The following is a 27,243-nucleotide window of genomic DNA, read 5'->3' as shown; positions in this document are numbered from 1 at the left end:
TGGTTTTTCCACTCCCAGCTGTGGAAATGCAACCTCAGTCATGCCAAGCTCACATTTTTTTGTGCTGATTGGTAGGCCCTGATGACAGGTACTGCCTACTGAGTCAAAAGTAGGGCTCATCCTCAGTTGAAAATGTCTGTTATTGTAGTAAGCAGCTGTAGGCTTGTAGAAATCTGTTAGTGATGTCTGTTTATACATTATTGTTGGTGCATTCCTTGTGCTGGAAGCGAATACTTGGAACTTGTATGACATGATTTCATTTTAGAGCTGCAGGTTCTAAATTCATAGAAGACAATCCGTAGCTTTAGTGGACGGTTGATTTCAGATATTGGATAGGCCGTGTCTCAGTGTTCCTATTTTATGACAATTTGCAAAGCAGGTTACTCCTGAACTACAACTAGTGTGAGGGCTTTTCATGGGTTTACTGCTCTCTCCTGTGGCATATCTGCTATGGTTTGTCATGAAACATAACTAAGCATTTCAAAAAGCATGTATACTAAACAGATTCTTGTCACAAAGTCTTTTCAGAGCACAGAAGAAAAAAAAAGCAGAAAACAGCCACAGTTCCAGAAGAGTCCCTTCAGGTATTTCTACATCTAATTTGACTTAATCATTTGTAATTGTCTTCTGCTTACAATGCTAAATGTTGCTACTAATAGAATTTGCTTTATTCAGATACTACCAAGCAGTAACAACCATAGTGGTCCTGTGGTACAAATTCCTATTTCAGTGCTCATTTGTGGCTGAGTTATTGAAAACTGAAAACTGTATAGTAAATGGTAACTCCTTCTTTTTGGGGGGCTTGACTATTTCATGTGTGTTTCCCAAGGTGCTGGTAGTAGAATGAATATTCTAACCTGTTGGGCTGCTGACCACTTCCAAATTATAACAGGTCTCCTGTTCTTGTTGGGTTGACATGAATCAAGTCATTTGTTGATAGAATTCAAAAGTGCTGCTACTTACAAATCCATTTAAATGGCATCTTTTAGCTCCACTCAGAATCGATCACTTTGCAATCATACAGCAGTTTAATACACACTGGCATGATGTGGGATCTCCTGATCATTAAAAAATGTAACCAAAATGTGACTTTTTCAGCTGTGCTGCTGTGGAGGTTGCAGAATGGTGTAATTTTTAAAGTCAGTTAGATACATAATTGTCCTATGTTTGACAGAATATTTGAACTTCCAGGATTTTTTTAAGCTAAATATTAATATCCTGTGTAGGGATGTTTCCTAGAGGAAATTCAATTGAAGTGCTAAGGCACTATGAGCTTTATTGCTTTGATAGGGGGGTTTCTAGTGCCACTTAACATTACAAGATTTTTTTTCTGCAATTTAATCCTGTGAGAACCATGAGAACCTTTAGGAATGTATTTTCTAGAAAATCATGTCCTTTGTATACTGTTTTCTCTGCTACATAATACAGTTCTAATTGCTTATTATTCAGAAACACATGTTAGGTGAAAGTGAATGGAGATCTTTTTTCAAGTTGAAAAAAAAAATTTGCCTGCTATTTCCTGTAGACAAGGTATGGTGGGTGTTGGTTGTGGATATTGGTTTTTTTAAGGTATCGGTAGTGAGGAAATACTTATTTACAAACTGTGTGTATAAACATATTTACCTTTTAAGTTGAAGAGGATAACTACACTTTCGCTGATGTTCTATCAGCATTATAGCAAAAGAGATGATTTAGCTGATGAGATTTAGCTGATGAGCTCCTCATCACTAACAAACTGAGGATTGCTATGGAAACAGAAGCAAAATTTTCAAATTGTTGCCCCTAAATAATTTGTCAGTTATTTTGTCAGAATTAGTTATTTGAATTAGTAGGAGATAATCATGATATTGTTTGTGTGATGCTGGCCAAAGGGTGCGTGAAAGTTATTGATGTCATGTTCTTTTCTGAATTAAAGGAAAGTAAACCTAAAACCTTTAAAAATAAATGAACAAAAGAATAACAGTAAGACTTGAAATATTAATAAGAAGGAGAATGAAGGTGAGTCATTGAAAAGGAGAGCCTTTGAGAAGTTTGAACTGCCCAGTATGCATGTCTAACATGAGGTACCCACATCCACAGAAAAGTTCCAAAAACTGTTGTGTTACTTTTGTTGAGATGCTGAGCATCTACATTTCTCACTGACTTCATGGATTAGACAGTTTTCCACACAGGTTTGCAGAATCCATAGCTGTGTTCTCACTTAAGAGTATGGGAAAGGCAGATTGAGAAGTTCAAAGCACAATGTTTTCTAAAATATAAAAGGAAAATATCAGCAAGGAACTAATATCTGCTCTATTGTCTACGACTGTTTTGCCATATAATGACGCATATTTGTCTGGAGCAAGTTTCAAAGCCCTTAGACATGTTTCTAAGCCTTTTGTAGGCTGATGCTTTCAGTTAGATTCCAAGAGTAGAGAAAAGAATGTGTCGTTCTCTGAAGAAGGTACCTCTTTTCACAGGCTTAGAAGGTGTTAACTTTTCACCTTTGGATTCCATAGTGTGCATAGATGCCTCAACTGAAGTAAACCACAAATTTCTGGGTAACTGATTCACTGGATTAGCCAGTCTTGTATGTGTAATACATAATTACGATATTGATGTTACGAAGTGACTCTCGTACCACCTTCCCACCAACCATAATCATGCTATTACTGTTTATTCCAACAGCAGCTTCCTTCTGTCCAAGGAGCTCAGCACATTTCACAACCATTAAGCCTCTCAGTGAAATAGGTGGATATTATCCCATTTTCTAGGTGAGGCATATAGAGATTAATGACTTGCTAGAGTCACACAGGAAATTGGTGACAGAGCAATAGATGGCAGCTCCCCCAGCTCTTATGCCTACTGTTTCGTTCACAAAATGACTCTTCTGCCCTCCCAGAAAAGGCTCTCCTGATTTTGTAGCAGCACTGCTAATGCACGAACTGAGAAGTTGGACTACTGAGTCAGTGACATAAGAAAACAGCAGCAGCTCTACTTCTCTTCTAATATAATGGAGGAATGGAGCTATAGAAGCATAGGAATGATGTTAAGTAATGACAGATTGTAAAGATTGCAGTAATCTGAACCTGAATTTGAAGAAAGTGAGGAAGGGAAAGGGCGTTTTCAACAGTTTGGTGTAACACCAGCCCCCAGAAATTGAGTGTGACTAGCACTGGAGAAACAGCTATTAATCTGGTCTTGATTCTTGAGCATGCCAGTTCATTCTTGGACTCCTCAATTTGGCTGTGGCTGTATTTCAGCATTTTTGTTTCAGGTGAGGAAAATGCAGTCTTCATTGTATGGGCCCACAGGACTTGACGTTGTTTTCTCAACTACAGTGTAGGGAAAAAAGCAGAGATCACGTCTTTGCCCATCCAGAAATTCCTTTGCTATACACGATGAGGCCAACATTTAATTGCTGACTCACAGGCTATGTTCAGTTTCTCAATTTACAGCTTAGCACTGATAAAAGAGTGATGTTTCTCTGTGCAGCACAATTAATTTCTGCTTATAGGTTAATCACGTTCTTCCAAAATCCACATTGACTATCTGTTACTGACCTCTTCTTTTTCACGGAATTGGTCATTCTATTTATTGTCTGTCATGTTGTTCTTAAAAAAAAGTCAGCATTTAGCTTGAAAATTGCTGTAAAAATGAAAATCTTCAGCATATGGGTTTTAATTTTTTGATATTACCCTTGCTCTTATTGGCTATGAGGATAATGTGCTTACAGATTTAGCTCTGTAGTGTAACCACCTATGCAGGAGGTATTATGCTATTTGTGATTTCTCTCTGTATGTGTATAAATACATTTATCTGTGTACAGAGTATGAAGAGAGCTCTCAAACCTTCTATCTGTCTGATGTATATTACACAGAGAAGGAAAATTGTTTTTTCTTCTTTAGAAACTGGGAGGTTTTTTTTTTCAAATTTCAAATATGTTCTGAGAGAAATTTGTACATATTCATATATAAAATAATTACCTTATGTATTTATTGTATAGTCTATTTGTGCAACATTATCCTGCCTAGCTACAAAGTTTTAAATTAGAGTCCATTAGGAGAAATTCTTGGCAGAGATGAAAGCAAGGTATGATCCAGGAGATGATCGAGATTCCTGAATGAAATAACAGAAAAGCTATTAACTGAGATCTTGCTCATCCTGATTCTCACAAAGACTGGCTATGTTTCTTTTAGTCAAGATTGGGGTAGAAGATGATACTTATGAAATCTTACAGGTGCTCCCTTTGTGAGGGGAAAGGAGTTGAGTGAACTGCTCAGGGAGTGTCACTGAGTGCTGACAAAGACTGACGCATACCATGTATGGCAGCAGACTTTCTGTATGACCTTGACCAAGTCACTTAATCCCTCTGTGTCCTGATTTCCTCATCTGTAAAGTTAGATAGTGATAATATTACTTCCTTGCCTCAGAAGGAGCTCTGAAAATTACCTCATTACTGTTTGAAAGGTGTGCTCAAAGGTGAATAGAAAGGATACAATGTAAGTGTTAATATTTGTTACTGGAAACTTGTACAAAATCAGATAATTTATTAATCAAATCCTGAAGATATATGTTGTTAACTGGCTTTTGCTTGGAAAGTTGATATTTTCAGAAACCATGTAAGTCCATCATATCTTCCCTCTTGCCTCTGCTTCCTTTATGCATTCATGTTCAAGTAATTTTGCACTTGTTATTAGGTGAAATTAGCTTCTCTGCCTACAGGAAAGTATGCATGTTTCTTTGATGTCTGCTTTTTGGCTTCTGTAAGTGGTGGACCTTAGGCCTCTGGAGCTAAAATCATGTTCTCTTACAAAAAGGCATCCTGTATTGTTTTGGCATAAAGATAAATAATAAACCTCCTAGTGGGTTACAGTGTTGTAGAAGTAAATCCTAGGGATCTACGTCAATTTGGAAAACCAAAAGGACATCCGCTATTGTGACAGTCTCCCTCTTGGGCTAAGAGGGAGTTACATGATTATTAATACCAAATCAGTGCTGTGTCTGGTCACGTAGTTGTACAACTGTCATGGTTATAAATTTTGGATATACAATTCCTTTTTTGTCAAGTAACCCAAAACTCAATTAGTCAAAGCAGTCAAAACTTGCTGATGAATGTGCGTTATCAAAATAAGTTTATACCAACCTGTGTTTTGCACCATGTAGCTATGGTATTTTTGATGCAATACTGTTGGATTACAAAGCTCTCTAAAGCTGGTCATCACCAAATCCTAGCTGCTCACTCATGAAAGGGCAACATATGCATATATGCTATATATATATGTACAGTGCATTAACTGCAGATGTCTCCCATTAAATTCTTTTCTTCGGTCTGAATATAGAGTCTGGTAAATCACAAATGGTACTACTTACTGTCATTTGTATGAAGTATTGCATAAGCTTGCAGCTACACCCAAAGACTCACCTTGAAAGTACATAGGGACAATACCATTTGGTAGCTTTGCACAACACAAGATAAGATAATGCAATGTTCTTATGTCATTGCTGTTGTATATGCTGTTCACATCAGGTGTTTCCCCTGAGAAACACATAAGCATGTGCCATCAGTAACCCAGTCTTTTTCACCCTTATTCTGCTGTGTCAAAAAATAAAAAAATCAGTAGAATGGTTTGTTTGATCACTCCATTTCTATTCTTTTGTAGTCAAGTGAAACTTTTCTTTTTAGTCACTAATTCTGCCAGTGACATCATCTAACCAAGAATTTCAGGGTGTAGGCCATTATTGTTACTTATAGAGTACCAGACTTATATTAATGTTGGTTAAGTCAGACTAGAAAAGTGCTAACATGAGAAAAGATAATACATTAAAGTAAACAAGGAATTTTAAATGTGAGAAACAGCAGTTTTAGTATTTATTTCTGAAAAGTGTGAATTACTGTTTTGCTAAATTATTGGTTACAAATTTATCAAGAGTACATTTAATGTATTTCCTTCGGAGAAGTATGGAATTCTGTATTGTGTTGATGTGGGGAATAACTGCAATATAGAAAGTATAATGTTTACCTTTAAACAAAAAAATATGGAATATTTAGAGGCCTTGGAAACAGGCTCTGAAGAGTGGCAAGGAAGAAAAATACTGTAAATAAAATGTAAATAAATGTCTTCATATTCATTATGATATAATTCACGTAGCTTAGTAGGAAGGCTCAACAGTAAATTTAGATCACAAAAAGGCATTTTTAAACTTCAGTGAGTATTTTCCAGTTACTGAAACCATGTTGGAGGATTGCAGCTCAGGTAATTTTGTCTCAACAGCATAAATATTGTACAAACCATTTTCATTTTGGTTGGACATGTATGATATTTTCATTTAAATTGCAGAAATTTCATTTTCATTTTTGAAGTAAGCATTAGGAAAGCAAATTTTATTTTTAACGTTTATAGGATTTTTTTCTTGACCTTCCCTTTTTGAGCGAAAAGAGAACAAAGAAAAGTTCTGGAAGATCTTTGAAGGGCATCTGGCAACTCAGAGGAGAAAAGTATGTCCAATAGTATTTTTTTTCTTTGTCAGAATTATGAAGAACAGTGTGTGGGGGTTTCTCTCCCTTCCTGCTTATTTTATTGTTTTGTAAAGTCAGTTCAGAGTTCTCCATGAAAGATGACTTGTTATAATCTCACATCTTCATATCCACAGACCTGACCTTTAGCAACATGATGTAAGTGATTTATATGTTGCTTGACTTAAATGTTGATAGAGCCTTATTCTTGGCGCAGTGTATACTTGTAATCTTACAAATCACAGTCTGGAGTTTGCACTTCTTATAGGCATTTCCTCTTGAAAAATTTTGGAGTACTTACTTGTTGTCATGCTTCATCTGCTAGCACATCTGAGGTATATAAGCAAACAGATTCTCAGTTCTGCTGCAAAGTCTAAGATGCAGTGATTTATCAATACTGCATACTGGAAATACCAAAGCAATTCAATAAGGACACCAGACCCTGATGAAAATAACTCTTAGGTTTTTTTACCTTGTTATTTATATACCTATGCTGACTGTAGATAAAACTTTGTTACTCTTTCTAGCATTTTCAGCTGCAATATATTTTGCCGGCTCAGAATTAATCTTTAGTGCACACACTGCAGAGCATGCTGGAGATTATCTTCATTTCATCAATAAGGGGACAGTTGGATGTCCTAATGTCAGTGAAGAAAAGGAAACAGGCTGCTTAGTCTGATTTGGTGTTTACAGCTTTTGGGAGAAACAGTTTACAGCTTTTGGGAACAGTTTGACCTCAAGCACCTCATCACCCTGTGGCTTTTACCCCTGAGCAGAGCTGAGAGCACAAACTCACAGTGCAGGAGCTCTGCCTTTCAATATTCAAATACTTAACGCTGAACAATTAAAGCAGTTTTTCCCCAAGCCAGCGCTCAGCTGACACGTTCTCATAGAGGTGGGTTTGAAAGAACCAAGAGCACGCTGTAATTAACAGACATTGCTGCTGTTTGCGTATATCAGGGAGATAATACTTGCCTGAGTGAGTAGATGATTTCCCTTTTGTGCATCATGTATCGTTTAAAATTTTCACCCATTGTCTGGCAAGGATTCTTCCTCCCAGCTTGCTGGACTTTGACCCCTCTTCCCTGTTGATAAACTAGTTTGAAAAATGAATTGACACACCCTTGGTGCCACAAGTCTAATGTCATTACTCTAAAGAAAAGATATGCATTCCAAACACCAGGGAAGTCCACATGCATACAGCATAGAGTTGATCTGCACTTTCACTGTAGCTTCAGTACATAGCACACTTGGCAATCACAGTTTCACCAGAGCAAGGAAGCCACCACTACTTCAGTCAGCAGATAATTTATGAACTCAAAATTGTCCTTTCAAGTATGGAGATCTTAGAAAGACTTTCTTTTCAGTGTCAGTTTTGGAGTACAGGCAAGTTATTACTGAATGAAGGTCCCATGTTTGATGCAGTGAAAATCCTGTTTGTTTTCGTTTGTTTGTTTGTTTGTTTTTAAATAAATCACAAGCAATAATGTTGTACAGGGGCTGGAAGACCAAGCTTACAACTATCACATTGTAAACGAATGGTCTGAGATTTTACCAGCTTACACAGTACAGTATTTTGTTAGTGCTATAGCCAACATAAGCATACTACTTGTCTTAGCTATGCCTTTTCATAATGTTATCAAGATTGCAGCAATTCATTGCCTGGCATTTGTAAATTTGCCTGCCAAACCCAGTGTTCACTGAATACTCAGTCTTGTGCGTAGCTACAAGGAGAAATAGTTCTGGTGGTTCTGGTCACCCATCAGTATCTGGCTGGTGGTGAAGGCACTGCAATATTTCTGCTTACGTTTAGTCTTTGTAGAGGCCCAAGTGTTTCATACAAGAAAGGTCTTGAACATATACATTTGTAAGATCTCAGCTCTTGGTTTATTTGTCTCTAGTTTCTATCAACTGACATTTCTTTGTTGTGTCATTTGTTTGACTGTTTTGGCAGTATGCTATTGTATTTGTGGTGTGTAGCATGCATTTTCATGACCAGTTATAACATTGGTAAGTTTTGTGGTACAGTAAGGAGTGGAAGATTGTGATCTCTTCCTCAGTAGACAGTAGTAGATAGGAAGTAGTGTCTTTCATAATGAAGTAATATAAATAAAGTAATTAAAGGTGATTAACAACAAAAGAATATAGTTAAATATGCTGATTTTTAAAAATAGATAATGTCCTTCAAATGCCATCAGCATTTTGAATTATAAATATATTTTAAATGCACAAACATGAAGAAATTGAAGAATTTTCATGCGTACAGCTTTAGATTCATGGATTTCATGGTATTCCCTGGTTGAATGAAAGTGTCTGTTATGCATTGTTCTGATTCTGGACTTTTTCTAATCTTCAGCTGAGAGATTATGAAAATACTTACGAAGTCTGTTTAGTTTTCAGTACATGTCAGACACAATAGCTTCAGATCCTTTTTTCAAGAGACACGATAAAACAGCCTCATTTACTATTTGCTATGGAAAAACACTTGGCATTGCTACAATGAATTGAATTTTTCCACGTCTTTTGCAATGAAAAGAAAGGAGTAAGAATGTGAAAAGCTAGCAGCAAGATGCTCTGAGGTCAAACAAAACGACTAGCATAGAATATTTTACTCAAACTGCTCATGAAATATTAGTAAGGCTTTTGTATAGCACAATTTTGCAGATTTTAATCAACATATTAGTTGAGGTTGCCAGTCTTCAGAAGCCTTACCTGTCCCTAATGCCTAATAGTTAAAGGTCAGAGGGGGCATGATTCATGCATGAGGTGTGTTGTCATTGCCCCATCTGGGCAGGAGAGTCCCACCTGCAGTGTCCTAATTTCCAGACAGAGGCACGATTGGCTACATTGGCTCCCCGCCTTGCCAGGGATTGGCCAAGCCAGTCACCTCCTCTCTCTCATCTTGCTGAGCACCCGTGCTCCTGAGCTGCATCTCATCCACGCTGACCTCTGAGGGACCGGAGGATGCCCACACATCAGCGCTTGATTGATAAGGTGTGTTGCTGGGGATGTGGTAGACAGGGCACACCAACTGGTCAGATTTATTCTCAGCGGCTAAAGGCTACGACTTACCAGGAATGTTCAGGAGGAGAAAAGAGAGGAGAAAAATACTCATAAAGAATCAGTTGGAAAGGACATATGGGACCAAATCTTGAACTGTTGGCAGTATAGATATGTCAGGACTGTTGGTTTTTTTTTCAAATTACACAAAAAGTATTTATCTTATTAATGAAATCCTCTATGTTTAAAGGCTTTTAAAACAACTTTTGTTTCAGTGCAGAAGTTTGCCCAAGGCAAAAACCACCAAAGTGTCTCTTCCCAGGTCCACTAGATTTTGAATGCAGTAGCAAACTAAATACCACTCAGAGATTTAATTGTTGACCTGAAGTCATATTAGACTAAATGAAGAAGAGGATTCTTAATGTAGCATCTCTCAAATGCTGCAGAGATGAGAGTCGTACAGGCTTACGGGAAGGTAAAATTGTATATCTGTGATTTTAAAAAAGAATTAGAATTTTTCCATGTTATGAAGGCAATCAGATAAGAATATTCAGATGGAATCGACCAGGTATACCTGAAAGAATCAGTTATTTTTTCTCATTAAATTAGCTAGAATCTTGAAAATATTTTTTCCAAGAATTCCATACTTTATTTAATAAATAATTACCATCCACTTTATTTTTTTAGCATTTTTCTCTTTAAAATATGTAAATTTATGTTGGAAGATACCATAACTTCATTGAATAGGTACTGGAATTCAAGTCTGGTCTTAGAATTTTGTAAAATGCTAACATCTCTTTCTCATCTTATTCTCAGTTCCAAAAGATGACATCATGAGACTTTTAGGGTAGCCCTCTAATTCTTTACACAGACAGCTAATACAAAGAAAAGACAACTCAGCCATTTTTCAGCTGCTTTTGTTTCTGGCTGTATTCTTACCAGAAAAAGGAGAAAGAAGAGGTTTCAGAGAAATTTTCTTTCATGAAGAGTACAGCTCTGGATTTTTCCAATCCCAGCTAAGAACTCTCTGCTTTGAAGTAGAACATCTAATTAAAAATTGATTTTTTCCATCTTAACCATGAGTCAGAGAAAGATTTCAACAACACATACTCTAGTTCATATTAAATCACTGTTTACCACATCTATTAATATAATAGCACCTTCGTACTGTATTTAAAATTTAATTAGAGGTGGATTATGTTAAAATAGTCACAAGAAATTGGACAGCCGCACCCAGCAGACTGTGATAGCAAGACAAAATGCTTACAAGGGTCCTATTTAAATGATATTTTCTTGAGAACTTAGAGAGGGATATGCTCCATCTGCTCTAAAGACATGATAACCAGCATATATAACTTTCCTGATTGCTGCATTTGCTGATTGTGACACCATGCAAACCTTTATCATCTTCTTGTAGGAAATCTTTTAAAGCTTCAGTCTGTTGATTCACAGGCTTTTTAAAAATTAAGTTCACTTCAGAGATAAACGCAAAAATAAATATTTGTTTTGGTGATTTCCACACACACTCTTCCTGGTTATTCTGTTCTTTGTTTTAGTTAGCTCGTACAAAACCGAATGATCTTATGTGTTCATGCACAAGTTAAGATGCACGGGTAGATGTTACGACTTGGATACATCTCATACATTGTGTTTGAAGACCTTACAGTTCTTTGGAAGCATTTATGTTAAACCCTTGAGGAAACAATTGTTTTGGAAAACTGAGAGTTCTCTATGGCATTTAACTGTAGATTTCTTGGCTGTTGTTTGAAGTGGGAGTAGGCAAAGCAATCAAAATAGAGCTTGTTAATCATGGTTGTTGCTACAAAAAACAATTTGAGAGAGCAAGACTTAGATCTTAATTCTTGTATAAAGATCTGGGCTAAATCTGCCAGCTCAACAATGTGGAAGTTTGTGTAAACCCTTTTTGACTCTTAAGCCATAATGCCGTTATGGATTGCTGTCATGTGACCAGAGAATTTAAGATTCAGTTAATAATTCAGTGTTTTAAGATGAAAGCACTCATTCATTTATTGCACTGTTTTGTCAATGTATATACGTACTTTATTTTAATTCATTTTCTTCCAAGTATATGAATGCAACAGAAGCCAAACTATCTACGTTTCTTCTGCTTCCTACTTTGGAGAAGGGCAGGTATTTGTTAGCAACTACTAAAAAGCAGCTGCTATAATCTTTTCTTCTTTTCCACAGATGAGGAGACGCTTCTGCTTAGTTTTTTGTTCTGTGGGATATTTCTGCCCAGAATCTTTGGTTTTCCACATGCAAATACTTCAATTGATTGTGATTCTCTGTTACCAAACTATGAACCACAGACATCTCCACCACCATATATTATTGCTGTATCTTTTGATAGCTTTGAACCAGGAAATGAAATCCAAGGTAAAATAATCTGAATGACCTAAAGTCTTTGTGTCTTCTAGAACTACCAATCTTAACCAGGATTACCCCATTTCTTTCTTGATGTATCTGATTATTTTTTTTTTATTTCAATCTTATTCATCTGTATTTGAGATGTTTCTTTTTTTAATGTTTCATATTTATATGTGTTTTCACATTTATATCTATATAATTAAAACTATATTCTCAATTTATTTTTTTCTTTTCCCTCTCTGATAACTATATTTTAACTTCATGCTGTAAGTTTTGTGACAGAATTAAAATCCTATAAGACAGCTGGTCAAACTGGACTAATAAATAGTTGCTCTCTAACATCCTGTTTGGGTATTTGCTGTTGTATCAGCTGTGTGCAATGCAAAGAGATCCTAGGGGTGACACTCATGCTGTGAACCTACAAGAAAATAAAAACTCAGGATACTGTCTGTGACAACTCAAGAGTGAAATGCTTTGAGTCATGCTTGTAAGAGTCACATCCCAGATTTTATCAAGTTGCAGGAGGTGGGGCTATTTTGGTTTTTTATCTTCCTAATCTGAGTTAGTCTCTGGACAGCCTTATTTCTCCACACTATGCTGCCATCTCATGGTACTGTCATGCTTTAGTGACGTGAGAGTGCTTCTTTAGTCATTTGGTATAACAAATACAGAAGCAGAAGTGAGTTATAATGTATCACATTTTCATTGTTGGATCTCTGTAGCTCAAAGTAAGCATTGTTCATACCAGTTGCTCTGTTGGGTTTCTATTTTGCCTGATCTCTGTAGCACAGATAGGATTCCATGGCAAATGATAGCTAGGGAGAGGAATGGAGGGCTGGAGTCATATTAAAACTCTCATTCTTGGAAAACCACATTTGAATAATTCCTTTAAGAGTAGGACTGCTGTTTGATTACTGAGAGCTGTTTTTAAAACACTATTGCCAACAGAATGGTGGATGTATTTTAAATGTATGCAGACTGTTCTGTGAGGTTATACAAGATTTATTGTGACTAAGATATTAAATCCCAAATGCTACTAGTCTTGATGTGTTGTTAGACAAAAAAGGCTAAAAACACTTTAGCAGCACATAATTAAGGTTTTTACTCACAGGGTGGTGATGCACTGGAACAGGTTGCCCAGAGAGATTGTGGATGCCCCATCCCTGGAGCCATTCAAGGCCAGCCTGGCTGTGGCTCTGGGCAACCTGTTCTAATAGTTGGGAACCCTGCCCACAGCAGGAGAGTTGAAACTAGATGATCCTTAAGGTCCTTTTCAACCCAGGCCATCATATGATTCTATTGCATCAAGTTGTAAGCATCCCATACTTATTTTCAGTAGGCTGCCCTTCCAATGAGTGTATTGCTCCTATTGCACCTATGGCAGGCCGTATGGCAAAACTTACAGTTGCGTCTGTGCTTCCTTTAAAGTGTTGGATGCCATCCCACCCATGCAGTGTGTTAGGACTGAAATTGATGGCAAATTAAAAGGCTAATTATGCAGGTGTTTTGAAATGTTAAATTGTTAAGATATGATTGATCTCTGCCTTGACTGTCATTCCCAGTTTATCTATTCTTATCTACTGACATAATTTTTAAGGAGTACCACGCATCTACATCGCAAAAAGGATCGCTCTGACTTTATTTGTGAAAGTGCCTAATACTGGCATTACCTGAGCACATTTATAATACATCATAGCAATTCTGATATTGCTTCTTAAAACTTAGTTTCAGTTTGGATATTCATAATGTGGAACTGCTCTTTTCTGCAGTTTCTGTGTTTTCCATTTCAGTTCCTTCAGCAGTAAAATTGTGTATAATTACTGATTTTTCATTTTAAACTAGGAGAGACAAATTGTCTAGCTTTTATTTTTTCCAGTTGTAATATATCGAAAAAAGAAGGTTCTGCAATTCAAACTAGGCAAATGTTGTTTTTGTTTGTTTGTTTGTTTTGTTTTAAAAAAGAGGTAGAAAAAATGCAATTTCCTTTCTCAATTTTGACTTTTTGTGGGTCTAATTAGGCAGAAAATAAATAACATTCTGGTCATCAGGACCATCATTCAGTATTCTGGTATGCAGGGGAGCAAATCCAATTAATAAGAAAGGTCTAGTCATTTAGTAGAGCAGAATTACTTTTTAAAATTGTCAGTAATTTTCCCATTATTTTCCCATTACTTTCTAATAGACTTATTTACACTCAAATGCTTCTTGGAACTTCTTTCTTTGCCTTTGTTGTCAGTCTTGACAATCAACGAGAACTGTAATAAGTCTTAATTTTCTTTTAAGGACTATAAAAGATTGTAACTTTTAAAAAGAAGTTAACTTCTGTACATTGTCATGTTCTGGAAGGGGGGAAATTAAATGTTAAACATTAAAGTGGTTTTGATAACATATGAAACTTAAATTTCTCAAAATGTCTGTTATCACAGTGACCCTAGAAGCCCTCAAAGATGTTGGGTTTAAAGAATTTAATCTACAAGCTCGAGAAATAGGAGGAGATGTTCCTGTTGGTACTTTTAAAATTACAGATCCAAACACAAAAGGCTTGGCATGTCATAACATCACGGTACGTGTTCACTCTTGACAGAAGTTTTAATGGCAGAAGATATTTATCAACAGATAAAATACATTTAAAAATGTAGATTTTTCTTGAGAAAGACTCATGAAAACTTAACATAACAATTACCTGACAATCATTAGAAGGACATCAGCATTACCTAATGTAGTAAAGACAGTTACCCAAGTATAGATAAAAATCACTTTTCTCTTATATAATTTCTTTTTAATTGTAGAATTCAGCAGTAAGTCATACAAATTCTGATCTGAAGCAGAAAATTACGACAACATGGATTGCTCCAAATGATGTTAGAGATCTTCAGTTCATGTAAATAATATTTCTTTTTCTTTGCCTTTAAAATTTATTTCTATGTGGATTCTGACATCCTTTTTGTCACAATCATTTTTGTTTCACAGTTTGTCATAAATGCTCTGGAAAATGATTCTGTTCTTTTCAAACTTCTCCATGGCTCTCAAAATTGATATAGATTATCTTGACTGAGGGAAGGAAAAAAAAGCGTTTATTGCTATTTTATTCTGAAGGTTTTTTGTTAAAAGATAAATTGTTTTATTTTCTTTGCAGTGCAACTGTTGTTCAAGATCTAGAGAAATATTGGGTTGGAATTGAAAGCAAAACTCTCACATCCACGCATTCTAAGTCAGTTAATGGGACAGAAAAAAATAAAAGGAAGGTAAGTTTTGAGTTCATTGACATACTAGAAATTTCTACAGTCAGTTAAAATGTCTCTGACTTGATGTAAGGTGTACATTTGGTATCATGTATTCATTAAGATGACCATAATCATCAGATATTTTCAATGCTTTTAACTGCCTAATTCTCTTACTAAATTGACAAAAAAATTAAAGTGAATAGTTCTATCTCCCATAGAAGCATGGAAGCAAATAATCTAGTTATCAAAATAATACACAGCATAGAAAAAAAGGAAAGGTGGTGATAAAAAGGACTCTGCTTTTCTTTTGGTGTGTACATTCCTGCTGCCTCTGTTCCTGGAACTATAGCCATAAGTAAATATTCTTACAAATTTATTTGCTCATTTATTTATTATGGACCGGAAATTGTTTATATTAAGCATCTTGAACAAGATAAGCAGCTTAAGTAAACAAAATATTTTCAAATCTGTAATGTTGTAATGATTGGAGCAGCCCTGATTTATGTCATCTTGTGATTTAACTCTGATTAAACACTTACTCTACTGTCTTTCGCCTCACCAAATGTTTTTCTTACTTCATATAATAATCTTTTTTTTCCTTAGTTTGAAATAATTTGTAACTGTTTCCTCTTTTTCTTTTTTTTTTTTTTTTTCCCAGGTTATGATAGAAATTGAATGCAGCAAGGTAAGAACAAATTATTTACAATTTCACAGTTTCAGTTAACTCAGTTTTAGGATTCCTGTCTTCCTGATCCAGTTATTTCATAGTTGCAGCATGAAGGTTTTATCATAGTATCCACGTTATTTTCCTAGAGAGAACTTTACATTTTTGTACTTAATTTTGAAAGTATTTTAGTGAGATAATGTTAAATATCAAATGAGATTATTACAACAGGTAAGGTATTATAAGCAATCAAGAACTGACTTTTTTACTCAGGCCACAAATGTGAATTCAGTTTAGTTCCCTTTTAGAAATAACTCGGTGTTAGTAAAAGAATCATCAAACAGTAACTTGAATCTGTAATTTCTTACAGCGTGGAGGGACATACACCAGACAAGGTGGATGTGTTGTGGTAGGTATTATTTTTGTAAAGATATCAATTTATTGCTAATTGTTTTAAAAGAAAAAAACAGTAAGGTGTGTGGATGTGAGTATATACATATGTGTATACATATATATATGTACGTATATACATACATATATATAAACCTAAACAAAAGCTACTTCTCAACGCATCTTTATCCCTTTGTGGTTCAATTTATTTTTGCCCTGTCTATCTTGATAGTTGTACTACTTCTTTGTTTATGCATCTTTTTAATATTGTTTATTTTAATGGTTCTAAAGCATCATACTCTTCAAATCATCATATAGATATATACAGCCTATTAATTTTTTTCCCAGAATATTGTCATTCAGCTCAGTGAAAAAACCTCTTTCACTTCTTTCCCTCCTCACAGAAAACATGCCCTGCATTTTCATAGTGCCTAATGATTACGTAGTCATATCACTAAAAGGTTTTCCTTTGAATGTTGCATAATTTGACACTATTTAATGATCTTTCCAGTTGAGACCTGCTTCTCAATGATGGATATTAAAGAATCTCTGAAATAATTATAATAGTATTGAAGGAATGAAGTCACAGTAAAACTACTTCATGTTTTCTCCTTTTTCTCACAAAGTAGATCTTTCTTTCATGAAAGTACTTTATATGAAAATCAATTTCCTTGAATGAAAGTAACACTTTGATTTCTTTACAGGTTCAACCTTCCGGTTCCTCTCAGAGCAGCTATTCTAGTGGTCAGGTAAAGATCCCAATTTCAAAGGTTTGTACATTCTCCTTCAGTAACCTTGAACAAATAAACACTACTAAGGTGATACAATGTCTCTAGTTAACAGAAGGCCAAAGTTGTTCTTCTAGTAAAATGTGCAGTATCTGGACTAGGCTGCGCTGTCAAACTCAATAGTTTGCTGACAGCATTTTGACCTATTAGCTGTTTCACCACCTCTGATTTCAAGCATTAATCAAATTTACTGAGCATTAACCTGATCCACTGGAGAAGGAGAAGTTTCTTCGATATTTCTATAGGATTCCTACCTGTGTTTATGCATGTTCATCCAAATACAAACTTTGTACATCCAAATTTTAGAGACATCTGGTATAATGAAAATGTACTCATTATTAATTAATTTGTTGGGCATTTTGCTAATTTCATGTTTTGGTAATCAAAATAAAAGGAGCGACTGTACTTTCACAGTCTTCTCTACAATTTGCAAAATTTCTCAAAATTTTGTGAGATATTTGTGCGTATATTAAAATGCCAGTATAATGTCTACATCACTTGTTTCACAGGTTTATATTTGCAGTTGAATGTTCAGGGATTTCATTGCCTGGTTAGCCTTTTAAAACTTCTGAAATAAGTACATCTGTATTCTTGCTGTTGACTTGAACTTTTTCAATCAGATGAGAATGATTGTGTTTTTAGTTAATAATCTGTACTACCACTACATGCCTGTTTGTATTGTCAAATGCTTTCTGACATGTCTCTAAATTTCTTGAACTGAGCTTCCCAAGGATATATTTCTAACTACTTACCGGTAATTATATTTATTAGTGAATTATCTGGTAAATTTGTCCATTTCCATTACTTGTAAGAGGAGTTACCAGACTCGGAGAGATGACTTTGATTTATATGCTAACTTTAGACTTTTCTTCATTGCATTTCTTTCATTTGTAATACGTTCTCTTTTCTAAAGGCTATCTTTTCCATCTTGTCATATAATTGCCTGAAGTTGTTATTTTTATTCTAAAATATGAGTCATTTAGTATAACGACTCATGGACTTTGAAAGGCTGCCTGACCAATGACAGTGTTATATGAAATCCAGAAGATGGCTAATGTTTCATAGTAAAATAAGTGTTCCAGACAGTTGTGATTGAACAGGTAACTTCTGTATTTCCTTGTCCCACAGGACAAGTTGTTTGTGCACGTTGTCAGCTGCTTGGCTTTTTGTGCCATAAACAACAGGAGTTTTTCTGTTGTTTTTTCTTTTTTTTTCTGACCAAACTTTTCTGTCCTTTTTTTTTTTTAAACTATAGGAATAACTTATGTTTGGTGTTTTTTTTTTTCTTTCAGAGTGGAACAGTCTACACAATAAGCAAGAGTGGATGTGTCCCAGTAAGAACTGTTCTCATATTTACTGTATTGTAGCTGATGTAACTATATTTATAGAAACTTAAATTATGTTATTTATGTAAGTAATCTCTAGAAATTTCTGTTTCAAAAGGAAAATAATGGAGAAAGCTAGAAGAAGATAAGTGTTATGGTTTATTCAGTGGTATGAAGTAGTTGAGAAACTGGGATATTACGAAGCTTTATAGAAATGTATGGTTTTAGTGGAAAAAGAGGGCTGGAAGGGTTACTTCTTGCACTGAAGGGTTATTGTTTTGAACTAAAGTAATGCTCATCAGACAAGTTCTCTGTTTTCCCCTTCTACCTAAGACAAAACTGGTTGAAATTGGTCTACACATTCTAAATTCGTCATACAGATATCTACAATAACTAAGGCCATTTCATCTCACCTGTGGCATGGGCACTTGTGAATTTATTAATTCTTTCAGAAATCAATCAAAGATGGCAGAGTGCTGTAACATGTTGCTGACTAGCTCAAACACTTCTCAGAAGCATTTGTATCAAGATGATGACTGGTCATACAGGCTAAAATATTTTTATGCCAAATAATGGAAATTTTGATTTCCTTTCAGCATTTACAAAATAAGATCTTTATTTTTCAATTTTTCAAAGTGACTTTGTTCAAAAGTTCTCTCAATATATTAAAAAAAAAAAAAAAAAGAGGAGAAAACTTGGAAGGTAAATGAAATACTGAAATTAACTCTTTATGTCAATGACAGTTATATTCTTGTTTATCATATTATGGCTATTGTAGTTGTAATGCTCAGCGCTCATAGTACAGTAGTTGAGACTGCTCAGCACCAATAAGGACAGTGTTTCCAAAAGTGTGAAATGTTCATGTCATTTCTTCTTGTAAAACAAAGTAAATTTTGGAGTGTATTGGAGTTGTACAAAAGAAAATCAGAATTACAGTTTTGTGAGAGTTGTGTTTATTAATAATAGGAGACTTGCTTTATAAGGGGAACTATTACTATTTATGCTGGACTTTGTTATTTTTATATTTCATTGTCTCTGAATAAGGAAAGAGTTAACTTTTCCTTATATTTAGTTTCAGATTCCTAATTTTCCCATCTTCCTGTAGGTATATATTACGCGGTCAATGTTTGAATTGCAAGCATTTTTTTAAATCCTTACCACTTATTTCTATTAAAGTAATTTCCTGATAGTGTGAGTTTTAAAATATTTCTTGAATTCCACTATATGTTCCCTAATATGTAAAGTGATAGTGTGCATTGCTCTTACCTATGATGTGTGGGTGTTCACACATTAACAGTATTCTCCTTATCATCTGTTCTTTACAAATTCCATGCAAGGATCAGTTAAAACTGAGATTGTCTGAAGCATCTCTTTTGCTGTAAGCTAAATATGGCAGAGAAATAACTACTTGGTCTGTTTTCTTCCTAGGGAGGTGCTGCCAATGCATATAGCCAGAATGCGTGTAAAGATGTAAGCTGCTTATAAGTTTACTTATTTTTACTTATATTTTTTTGTTTATTTATTTACTAATTACTTATTACTATGCTTATTATGCTTATTAACTCACCTCCTCATTGCAGATTGCAGTACATTTACTTATGCAGAGGTAGATTATTTTTCCTAAACATATTAAAGAAAATGTTGGTGACATCAGGTACTATTCTGAAACTCATAACAAGAATTAAAAGTATTACTCATTCACTGTCTCAATGAAATCTTTTTAGTCTACCAAAATTTCAGAATTCCTTCTTAGTTCTTAATGCGTGTGATCTGTTAGTTCAGATATTGCATAGTAAGTCCTATAATTTTTCTTAAACAATCTTTGTGTTTAAATCCAACAACTCTATATTGGGATATGAATGTAATCTATATCATTTCTTTCCTTCTCTGTTTAGGGGAAAAAAGCATTTTTAAATCTAACTTACTTTCCATTTTAAAAATAATGAAAGGATGTAAAGAGTCTGTCAGAAATACGATACGTTTTATACTGCCTGTTTTGAAATGAAACCTTAGCTAAGGAAACCACACAATCATGTGCTTAACTTTAGGTATAAGATTTGTTATTCTAACTCTGGAATATTAAATTATTATTATACTTATTAAATTATTATATTTGTGTAATATGCAAGTGTAAACTTCATTTGTGATTGAGTAACATTAGTTTTGTGACTATTAGAATGCTTGAAAAATTTTACTGCTGTAATCGTCAAGCAATTTCAGAATAATTTTGTGTTGCCCTTGATTTGTTAAGTATTTAAAATTAAGTTCACTTGAAGTGTAAATACTCTAAGGAGAAAAGCAATGGCTTCAGGACGTAGTTAACCAATGATTGTGGAAATAAAGAACTGACTTATATTTTGTTTTCAGAGTGCATCCTCATATGGCAGTCTTACCTACGGCCAGGTAACTATGTACTCTCCAGCATGCTTTCATTTTCAGCATACTAAGCAGCTGCAGTCAACTTCTACTGAATAATAATAAAATATATGGAAGGGAAGAAGGATCTTCAAATAGTTATGTATTTTTATATCTGGAAATGACTTCAACAAACAATTTACACATTCAGAGCACACTGTGATATCACACCTGCTAGAAGATATTTACCTTTGTTTTGTGACTCTTGCCTATGCAATTGTGTTTGTGGTTTGATAAAAGAAGAATTTGCACATTACGTAATGCTCCATTTGAAACATTTGTATTCTTATGGCGTTTCCTATTTATACCAGCTTGTGTTTCAACAGTAGATTATTTTTTCAGTGGCTGTTTTATTGATTTTTCTTGCTTTTTTTTTTTTGATGAAGGTAAAAGTGATTCATTTTTTTTCTACCAGCAGTTACTTTTATTACAAACAAACTTTTTAGTGTTTGAAAAAGAAATAAAAAAAGTATCTTATTTCTGTTGTTCATTTGTCAGTTACCTGTACATTCTTATTTTCCTTCAAAATGTTATTTTGTTTAGGAATCTAGGGAAATACTGTAATTATCTGTAACATTCTTGTGCAAGATAATGCTGTATGTAATTTGTCAAAAACTTACCTAAGCAAAATATGTCTTTGTGTATTCTTTACAGTCTGTTCCTGCAAGTAGTTCAGATTCCGGTAAGAAGGTAAGTGTGCCTTTTCTTTTTAATTCAAAGGAGAAAGAATTCATACAGGTGTAACTTGGCACGAATCCTTTTATTTTAGTGGTACTATTAAAAATTTTTTATTTGTATAATTGGAATCTGTTTGATTCCTCATTGCCATATAGTGCTTCTCTGTGCAGCAGTGGCTTTTGTTGACAGTTGACTTAGCTGTATCTAAAACGTTAAAATTTGACAATTTTTTATGGAGATTTTTTAGTTTAAGAAATAAGGTTTTTAAGATTACAGATTGTGTAATGATTTTTAAGATAAGTCTGAGGAAATGAAATCAATAAGAATTCATGTATTTGACTCTTAATATTTACACAGACTATTCCTCTCAGTCCATTCCCCAGAAAGCTCAGAGCTATGACTAGTAAACATATACTGTGACCATTTGTCTTCACAGTTGATTTTTTCCATTTAAATTTCCTCTTTGTTTCAAATTGTACTGATATTTTTGGATAATTTACATTTCAAAAAATTCTGCCTGCTTTATGTTGGAATTCCTTACTTGTGATAGCATCAGCTCTTCCTTTCTACACCACTGAATGATACTGTTTTCAGTTAAAAAAAGAAAAGCTTCTGATCAGAAAACATGAATACCTAAGCAGAAGACACTACTATTGCATTCAAAGTTATTAAAAAAATGAAGCCAATATTAATACTTCCTATAGTGAAACACTGAATATAGACTGAATTGGTCTTCCATCTCTTGGTGGGCAGTAGAAACGTCATATATATGTGTATAAGCCAGTGGATGTAGTACATTACAGCCTTTACAGCTGAGTCACTGTCTGAATGGAAGCAAGTTTCCTTATGCTCTTGTGTATACCTTGTATACATTCTTCTTTCATTGGTAGTGCACATTAAGAATTTTTGTTAAAAACAGTACTACTTTTTAAAGGTGATCATCCGTAGTATTATTATCTATGCTTGTAAATTTAGAGAATTCAACATTTTTTGTTTTTCTAACATATTTAAAGAAAGCCTGTGATAAGTAAACAAACAGCTTTCTCCATTCTGTCTGCAGGTAGTGATCATTCCCAACAGCAACCCGTTTCCGCCTGTGGTAAGCAGTTTCTCTCTACCACTCTCAAAGTTTTGACTCAAAAAACATTTAAATAGCTTCATGTTTTAATTTGTCAGAATGATGTCTCATGCATATGGAGACAAATCTTTGTCACACAGGGTTTATCCTGGGATCATAATTACTTTTGGGGAAAGACAATAGTGAGATAGTAACTGCATCTACATGAGATGACAGGCCAAGTAGTTGACCTGAGTCATGATTCTATGATTGCTATTACCACTTCCAGAGATATTTGATTAAGTTCAGATTCCACGAGTCTCGATATATATAACATCCATGTTCCTGAATAGTTTTGATTTTCTGCTTCCACCGCAATTTTTTTTGTAAATTCACTTCTATTCTTGTTTTTAAAGTAGTAAATTTCCATTTCACTTACTGGCTCATAATCAGCCAAAATAAAGTTTTACTGTAATGTGGTTAAAGTGAGTTTGTATGTCAAAATTGATACATATGTGTGTGTGTTTTTTTTTTTTTTTCTGATACCCTCTTCCTACTCAAACTTGTTCCAACCTGAATGAATATTAAAATCAATTATTAATCTATTATCTTCCTATATCTTTCTTCCATGTTTGGTCATGTATTGCACCAAAAAGACAGGGACCTTTTTATGCTGCAAAATATTGCTTAGACAAACCTTTGTGCAGAATACTTAAGATTTTTGTTTTCATTTGCAGCGTCATACTTATCCCCAGGTAAGCATACTTTTTTTTTTTTTTTAAATGATTTCTCTAACAGTGACAAATGCCTTGTGGGGTCAAACCTGTTACTTTGAAATGGTGTCTACTACCCATTTAAGTTTGTCCCTCATAACCCAAAACTGATCACAGTAATTGACTTAGAAACTGAATTCAGGTATGTGTTGATGTACAGGTGATTATGAGGTATTTGAGTGGTGATAATGTCTCAGCTTCACTCACCCAATTTGGAAAAACTGAGCTAACTGGTACTGCAAAAATCTGTAGCCTGTGCTCTTTCAAGGGCTCTTTTAGAAGAAGATTTAGGCATAGGAAATTACTTCAGTAGTGTTGGGCTCCTTCCCCTTCTGAGCTGAGGGTAAACTAGTTTATCTAGTTTTTAAACTAGTTTAGTACTGTGTTTTCAGAATACAATGCTTAGTACATCATATGTGCTCCCCTTTCCTTTATTATCCTAAGCAAAGTAGTAGAACCAGAAATTTTCTGTTTGACAAATCAAATTTATTTTCTTTCCTGTTCTGTTTTACAGAGTTTGGGCAATTCTGCTACTAAGATCGTGGTACAGGTAGATGTTCTTTCTTCATGGTCTTTGTGCTTTATCTCAAACTCTGCCTCAGTAAACTATGCAATGACTCATCTATTTGGGGATAAATGAATATGGATATTTTAAATCAGTGGTACACAAACTACAGTGATAAAGTAGATGTGTTTCTGTAGTTAAAGAAAAGTGAGTATTCTTTTTGGTTGTTGATCAACAATCATTGCAACTGCGTTGTGTAAGTACAAAACATGAAAGCCTCTGTATTTTAATTTCCCAGAAATACCACAAAATGACGTAATTATATAAATAATTGTCATTGTGAAGTATCTTTGTATGCTGAAGTATTTATCACTGTAGCACATTGAGATGGCATAAATAAAGCAAGGAAAGACATAAACTTACTGTCCTGTAGTTTTAAAAATAGCTTTTTAGTCATGGTACATAAGCAATTCCTCTTTAAAATGAATAACGTTATTTTTTTCCTGTATAGAGTGGACAAAAGCAGCAAAGCAGCGGTGCTACTTATGTTCGGGTAGGTGAGATTAAAAAGGAGTAGATGCCTCTAGATTTCACTCAAATAGGATCAGAATAATGATATCTTCCTACATGTGTACATAAACATATTTCACAGGTCACAGGTACTTAAGTAGCTTTGGGTTTTTTTTTTGTTTTTTTTTTTGTCTGTAATTATTGGTGTTTAGCCCCTTTTGGTTAAAATATTCATAAATGTATTTCTGTATGTCATTAGTTGAAGTGAAATGACTGTGTTCATCACAATGTGTCCTTTAAAATCTGTAGAAAAGTCATAATAACATGCCAGAAGTGTTTCTAGGCTCAGCATCACAAGAAGAATCCCATGCTGGTAGATTCAGACCCCATGTATATTAGACCACAAATTTCCATAAGTTGTGAAGGACGAAGAATGATAGAGAATCATAACTCTGTACTTATGTGCAACAAGGTATTTCAGCCTTATTTCAAGCCTCGCAGATAGAGCTACTTGTAGCAAGAATAAGTGGGTAAAAATAATAACATAATGATAAAAAATGATTGTGGAGTAATGCATGAGAATATTCTTGGTGTGAACAAAAGGATGAAGTATTCTGATTTCTTGAGCAGTGGTGGTGAGGGAGAACAGGGAAGGAAAAAATTGTCAGTATTATCTATATCACTGCAAGTAGTGAGAAGAAGTTTGACCAAGGATAGCTCTGACTTCTAGAGCTCAGTGCCACAGACATCACAAATAACACAACCATAAGGCTATCTTAGTGTGGGCCAGGCTCCTCAGTTTTGTTAAAGCAAAATGGTTCCTTATGAAAGGATACTAACCAAATGGTTTCCTTGTGCTAGGGTGGGCCAACCTACACTATCAGCAGCAGTTCTTACGGACAGGTAAGCAAACTGCATGTTCTCTAAGAAGTTCTTCACTGATCTCTCTGTGATCAGTGGGACTGACAGATTCTTTGATGTTTCTTTTGGCAAACTGAGTCCCAGTTTTGAGTTATGGCTTTTGCCATAGTAGGATGATACATTGTAGGGGTGATAGTGTACTACTCTGTCTCCTTTGGCTCAGGAGGAGCCTTGTTGGGAAACCTTTGTCCAGCTGTATTTGCATAATCATTATGCACTTTATAAAAGCCTTATAAAACAATGACGTTCTTTAACAAGGTGGTCATTTTCTTCTCTTTCTTAAAGGGTTCCCGAGGCACCCAGTCCTATGGCCAGGTGAGGCTTTTTTTCTGAAATACATTGAGCTTTTCTATAGGGATCTGCCTTTCAAAAGAACATTGGTTGTTTGTTGGTCTGAGCATTTTTTGTGGTTTGTTTGTTTGCAAACTTGCTTGTTTCAAGGTAGTTCCTGGTTTTTGGTCATCTCACAGGATTACCATATAGGAAAACAGAATATAGAACAGAGGAAATCTATTGGGCAATGTTTTTATTTTTTTCTGCTGTAGCTCTGCTAAATCTGTAGCTTTGTTTACAAATGGATTCTTGCTTTTCTTACAGATCTCTCAGCTTCAACCTGGCAGTTCTTATGGCCCGGTAAGCATTATTCAGTATATAGCATTTGAGAAAGTAGTCTCTCATGGCACTGCAAAACTTAAAATCACTTAACGTGATGTTTCTTTTCTGTTTATTTTGAGTTCTAAAACAAATCTCCAAATCCATTTCAAAACTTTTATTGTGAAAATGATAGTTGTATTTTTTTCCAGTAGGTATCTGCAAAAGCATGCGTTCCTGTCTCTTTCTAATCTTTTAAAAAGGACATGAAATTTGAAAAATTATGGTAGAAATATTTTCCTCAGTGCTGTTTCTCTTCCAGATTAACATGGTAAAACAAACTTATAGTCAGTTCTTCATTGTCCACTTCAATCACAGAACAAACAAGTGTTTAAGGAGTTAAAAAACATTGGTTGAGCTTCTCCACTGCAGGCAGACTTGATCTTATAGCCTTCAGATCTAAGATATGTCCTTTTATTGTTAATATGTGAATTAAAGCATTGTAAGGTAGATATAAATTTTCCTACAACTTGTGTCAAACTAGAAGAAATACTGAAGATGGTTCAAATCTTTTTTTGCCAGTTCCTGTCTTCATAACTCTCCCAGACAGCTATGGCACAGCTGTGCTCCTATATGAAACATTTCCTCTTTTATGACACTGTATTGAAGTTAGATTACATGAGCAGCTTATTATTATTATAATTATTTGGTGTCTTTGTTAATAAAAGTTTTTTAAAGGATATTAGCAGCCTTGACTAATTTGTTTGACCTGCTACTTATAATTACATCATTTTGTTTTCTTTATATTAATCTATATTTTTTAATGGAATTTTTGCTAATTCTGTATATACCACCTTCATTTCCCCAAAGAGGAAGGGAATTATACAACAGAGCCCCATCAAAAATCCAAACGTGTCAGCATTGCAGCTACCATTGGCCATCTAAGCAAAGCTTCTGAGAATCAACAGGCAAAAGAAAACATCCAGAAAGTGTTGCACCCTTTAAATGTCCTGAGAAGCTTCCATAAGCCTAGCACCTTATCTGAGATGTAAAACTAATCTGTGGTTGTTTGATATGTAAAATATGCTGGGAAATTAATCCTGAATAACATATATCAAAATAATTCTAGTTCAGAAACAGTAAATTCTGTCTTATTCTTTTCTTTTTTTCATAGAAGGGATAAAAGTGAAAGATGCATCTACATCACAAGCAAAATAATTTTGAATTGATTTCTTTAATTACAGGTCTTACAGCCGGAAGGAGGTACTTCCTACAGCCAGGTAAGCATAGACAATCATCAGTCAGTATACAGCATCTAAGATAGTTGAGTTCTATGGCACTGCAAAAGCATTAGCAATCACTCAGAATTTTAACTTCTTCTCTGATAGTATGTTCTTATGTTTATAAATTATCCACATGCTATTTATTTGTATGGAATTCTGGCATCTGAAATCATCTCATTCAGCATCATTGTGCTGGTCAAGCTGAACAGTAAGAAAAAAATGCACAGGCAGTGGA

At 34.7% G+C, this 27,243-nt stretch overlaps 1 protein-coding gene across 1 annotated transcript in view; it reads left to right on the top strand.

Annotated features, from left to right (window-relative positions):
- The window catches only part of LOC104912366, a 37,512-nt gene extending 10,468 nt beyond the window's left edge, over positions 1-27,044 (top strand). The window contains exons 2-20 of the mRNA XM_019618359.1: positions 11,659-11,893; positions 14,311-14,447; positions 14,674-14,765; positions 15,021-15,129; positions 15,767-15,793; positions 16,143-16,181; positions 16,867-16,911; positions 18,243-18,284; positions 19,704-19,745; positions 20,643-20,678; positions 21,345-21,380; positions 22,429-22,467; positions 23,163-23,180; positions 23,713-23,748; positions 24,215-24,256; positions 25,075-25,116; positions 25,420-25,449; positions 25,732-25,767; positions 26,970-27,044. Of these exons, the coding sequence (XP_019473904.1) occupies positions 11,659-11,893; positions 14,311-14,447; positions 14,674-14,765; positions 15,021-15,129; positions 15,767-15,793; positions 16,143-16,181; positions 16,867-16,911; positions 18,243-18,284; positions 19,704-19,745; positions 20,643-20,678; positions 21,345-21,380; positions 22,429-22,467; positions 23,163-23,180; positions 23,713-23,748; positions 24,215-24,256; positions 25,075-25,116; positions 25,420-25,449; positions 25,732-25,767; positions 26,970-27,044 (1,158 nt within the window). The remainder of the gene's footprint in view (positions 1-11,658; positions 11,894-14,310; positions 14,448-14,673; positions 14,766-15,020; positions 15,130-15,766; positions 15,794-16,142; positions 16,182-16,866; positions 16,912-18,242; positions 18,285-19,703; positions 19,746-20,642; positions 20,679-21,344; positions 21,381-22,428; positions 22,468-23,162; positions 23,181-23,712; positions 23,749-24,214; positions 24,257-25,074; positions 25,117-25,419; positions 25,450-25,731; positions 25,768-26,969) is intronic.
- The last annotated feature ends 199 nt before the right edge of the window (positions 27,045-27,243 follow it).

This window comes from Meleagris gallopavo, chromosome 10 (genome assembly GCF_000146605.3).
Source record: "Meleagris gallopavo isolate NT-WF06-2002-E0010 breed Aviagen turkey brand Nicholas breeding stock chromosome 10, Turkey_5.1, whole genome shotgun sequence".
NCBI lineage: Eukaryota > Metazoa > Chordata > Aves > Galliformes > Phasianidae > Meleagris > Meleagris gallopavo.
Note: the sequence above shows the minus strand (reverse complement) of the source record. Positions and strands in the feature narration are given on the sequence as shown.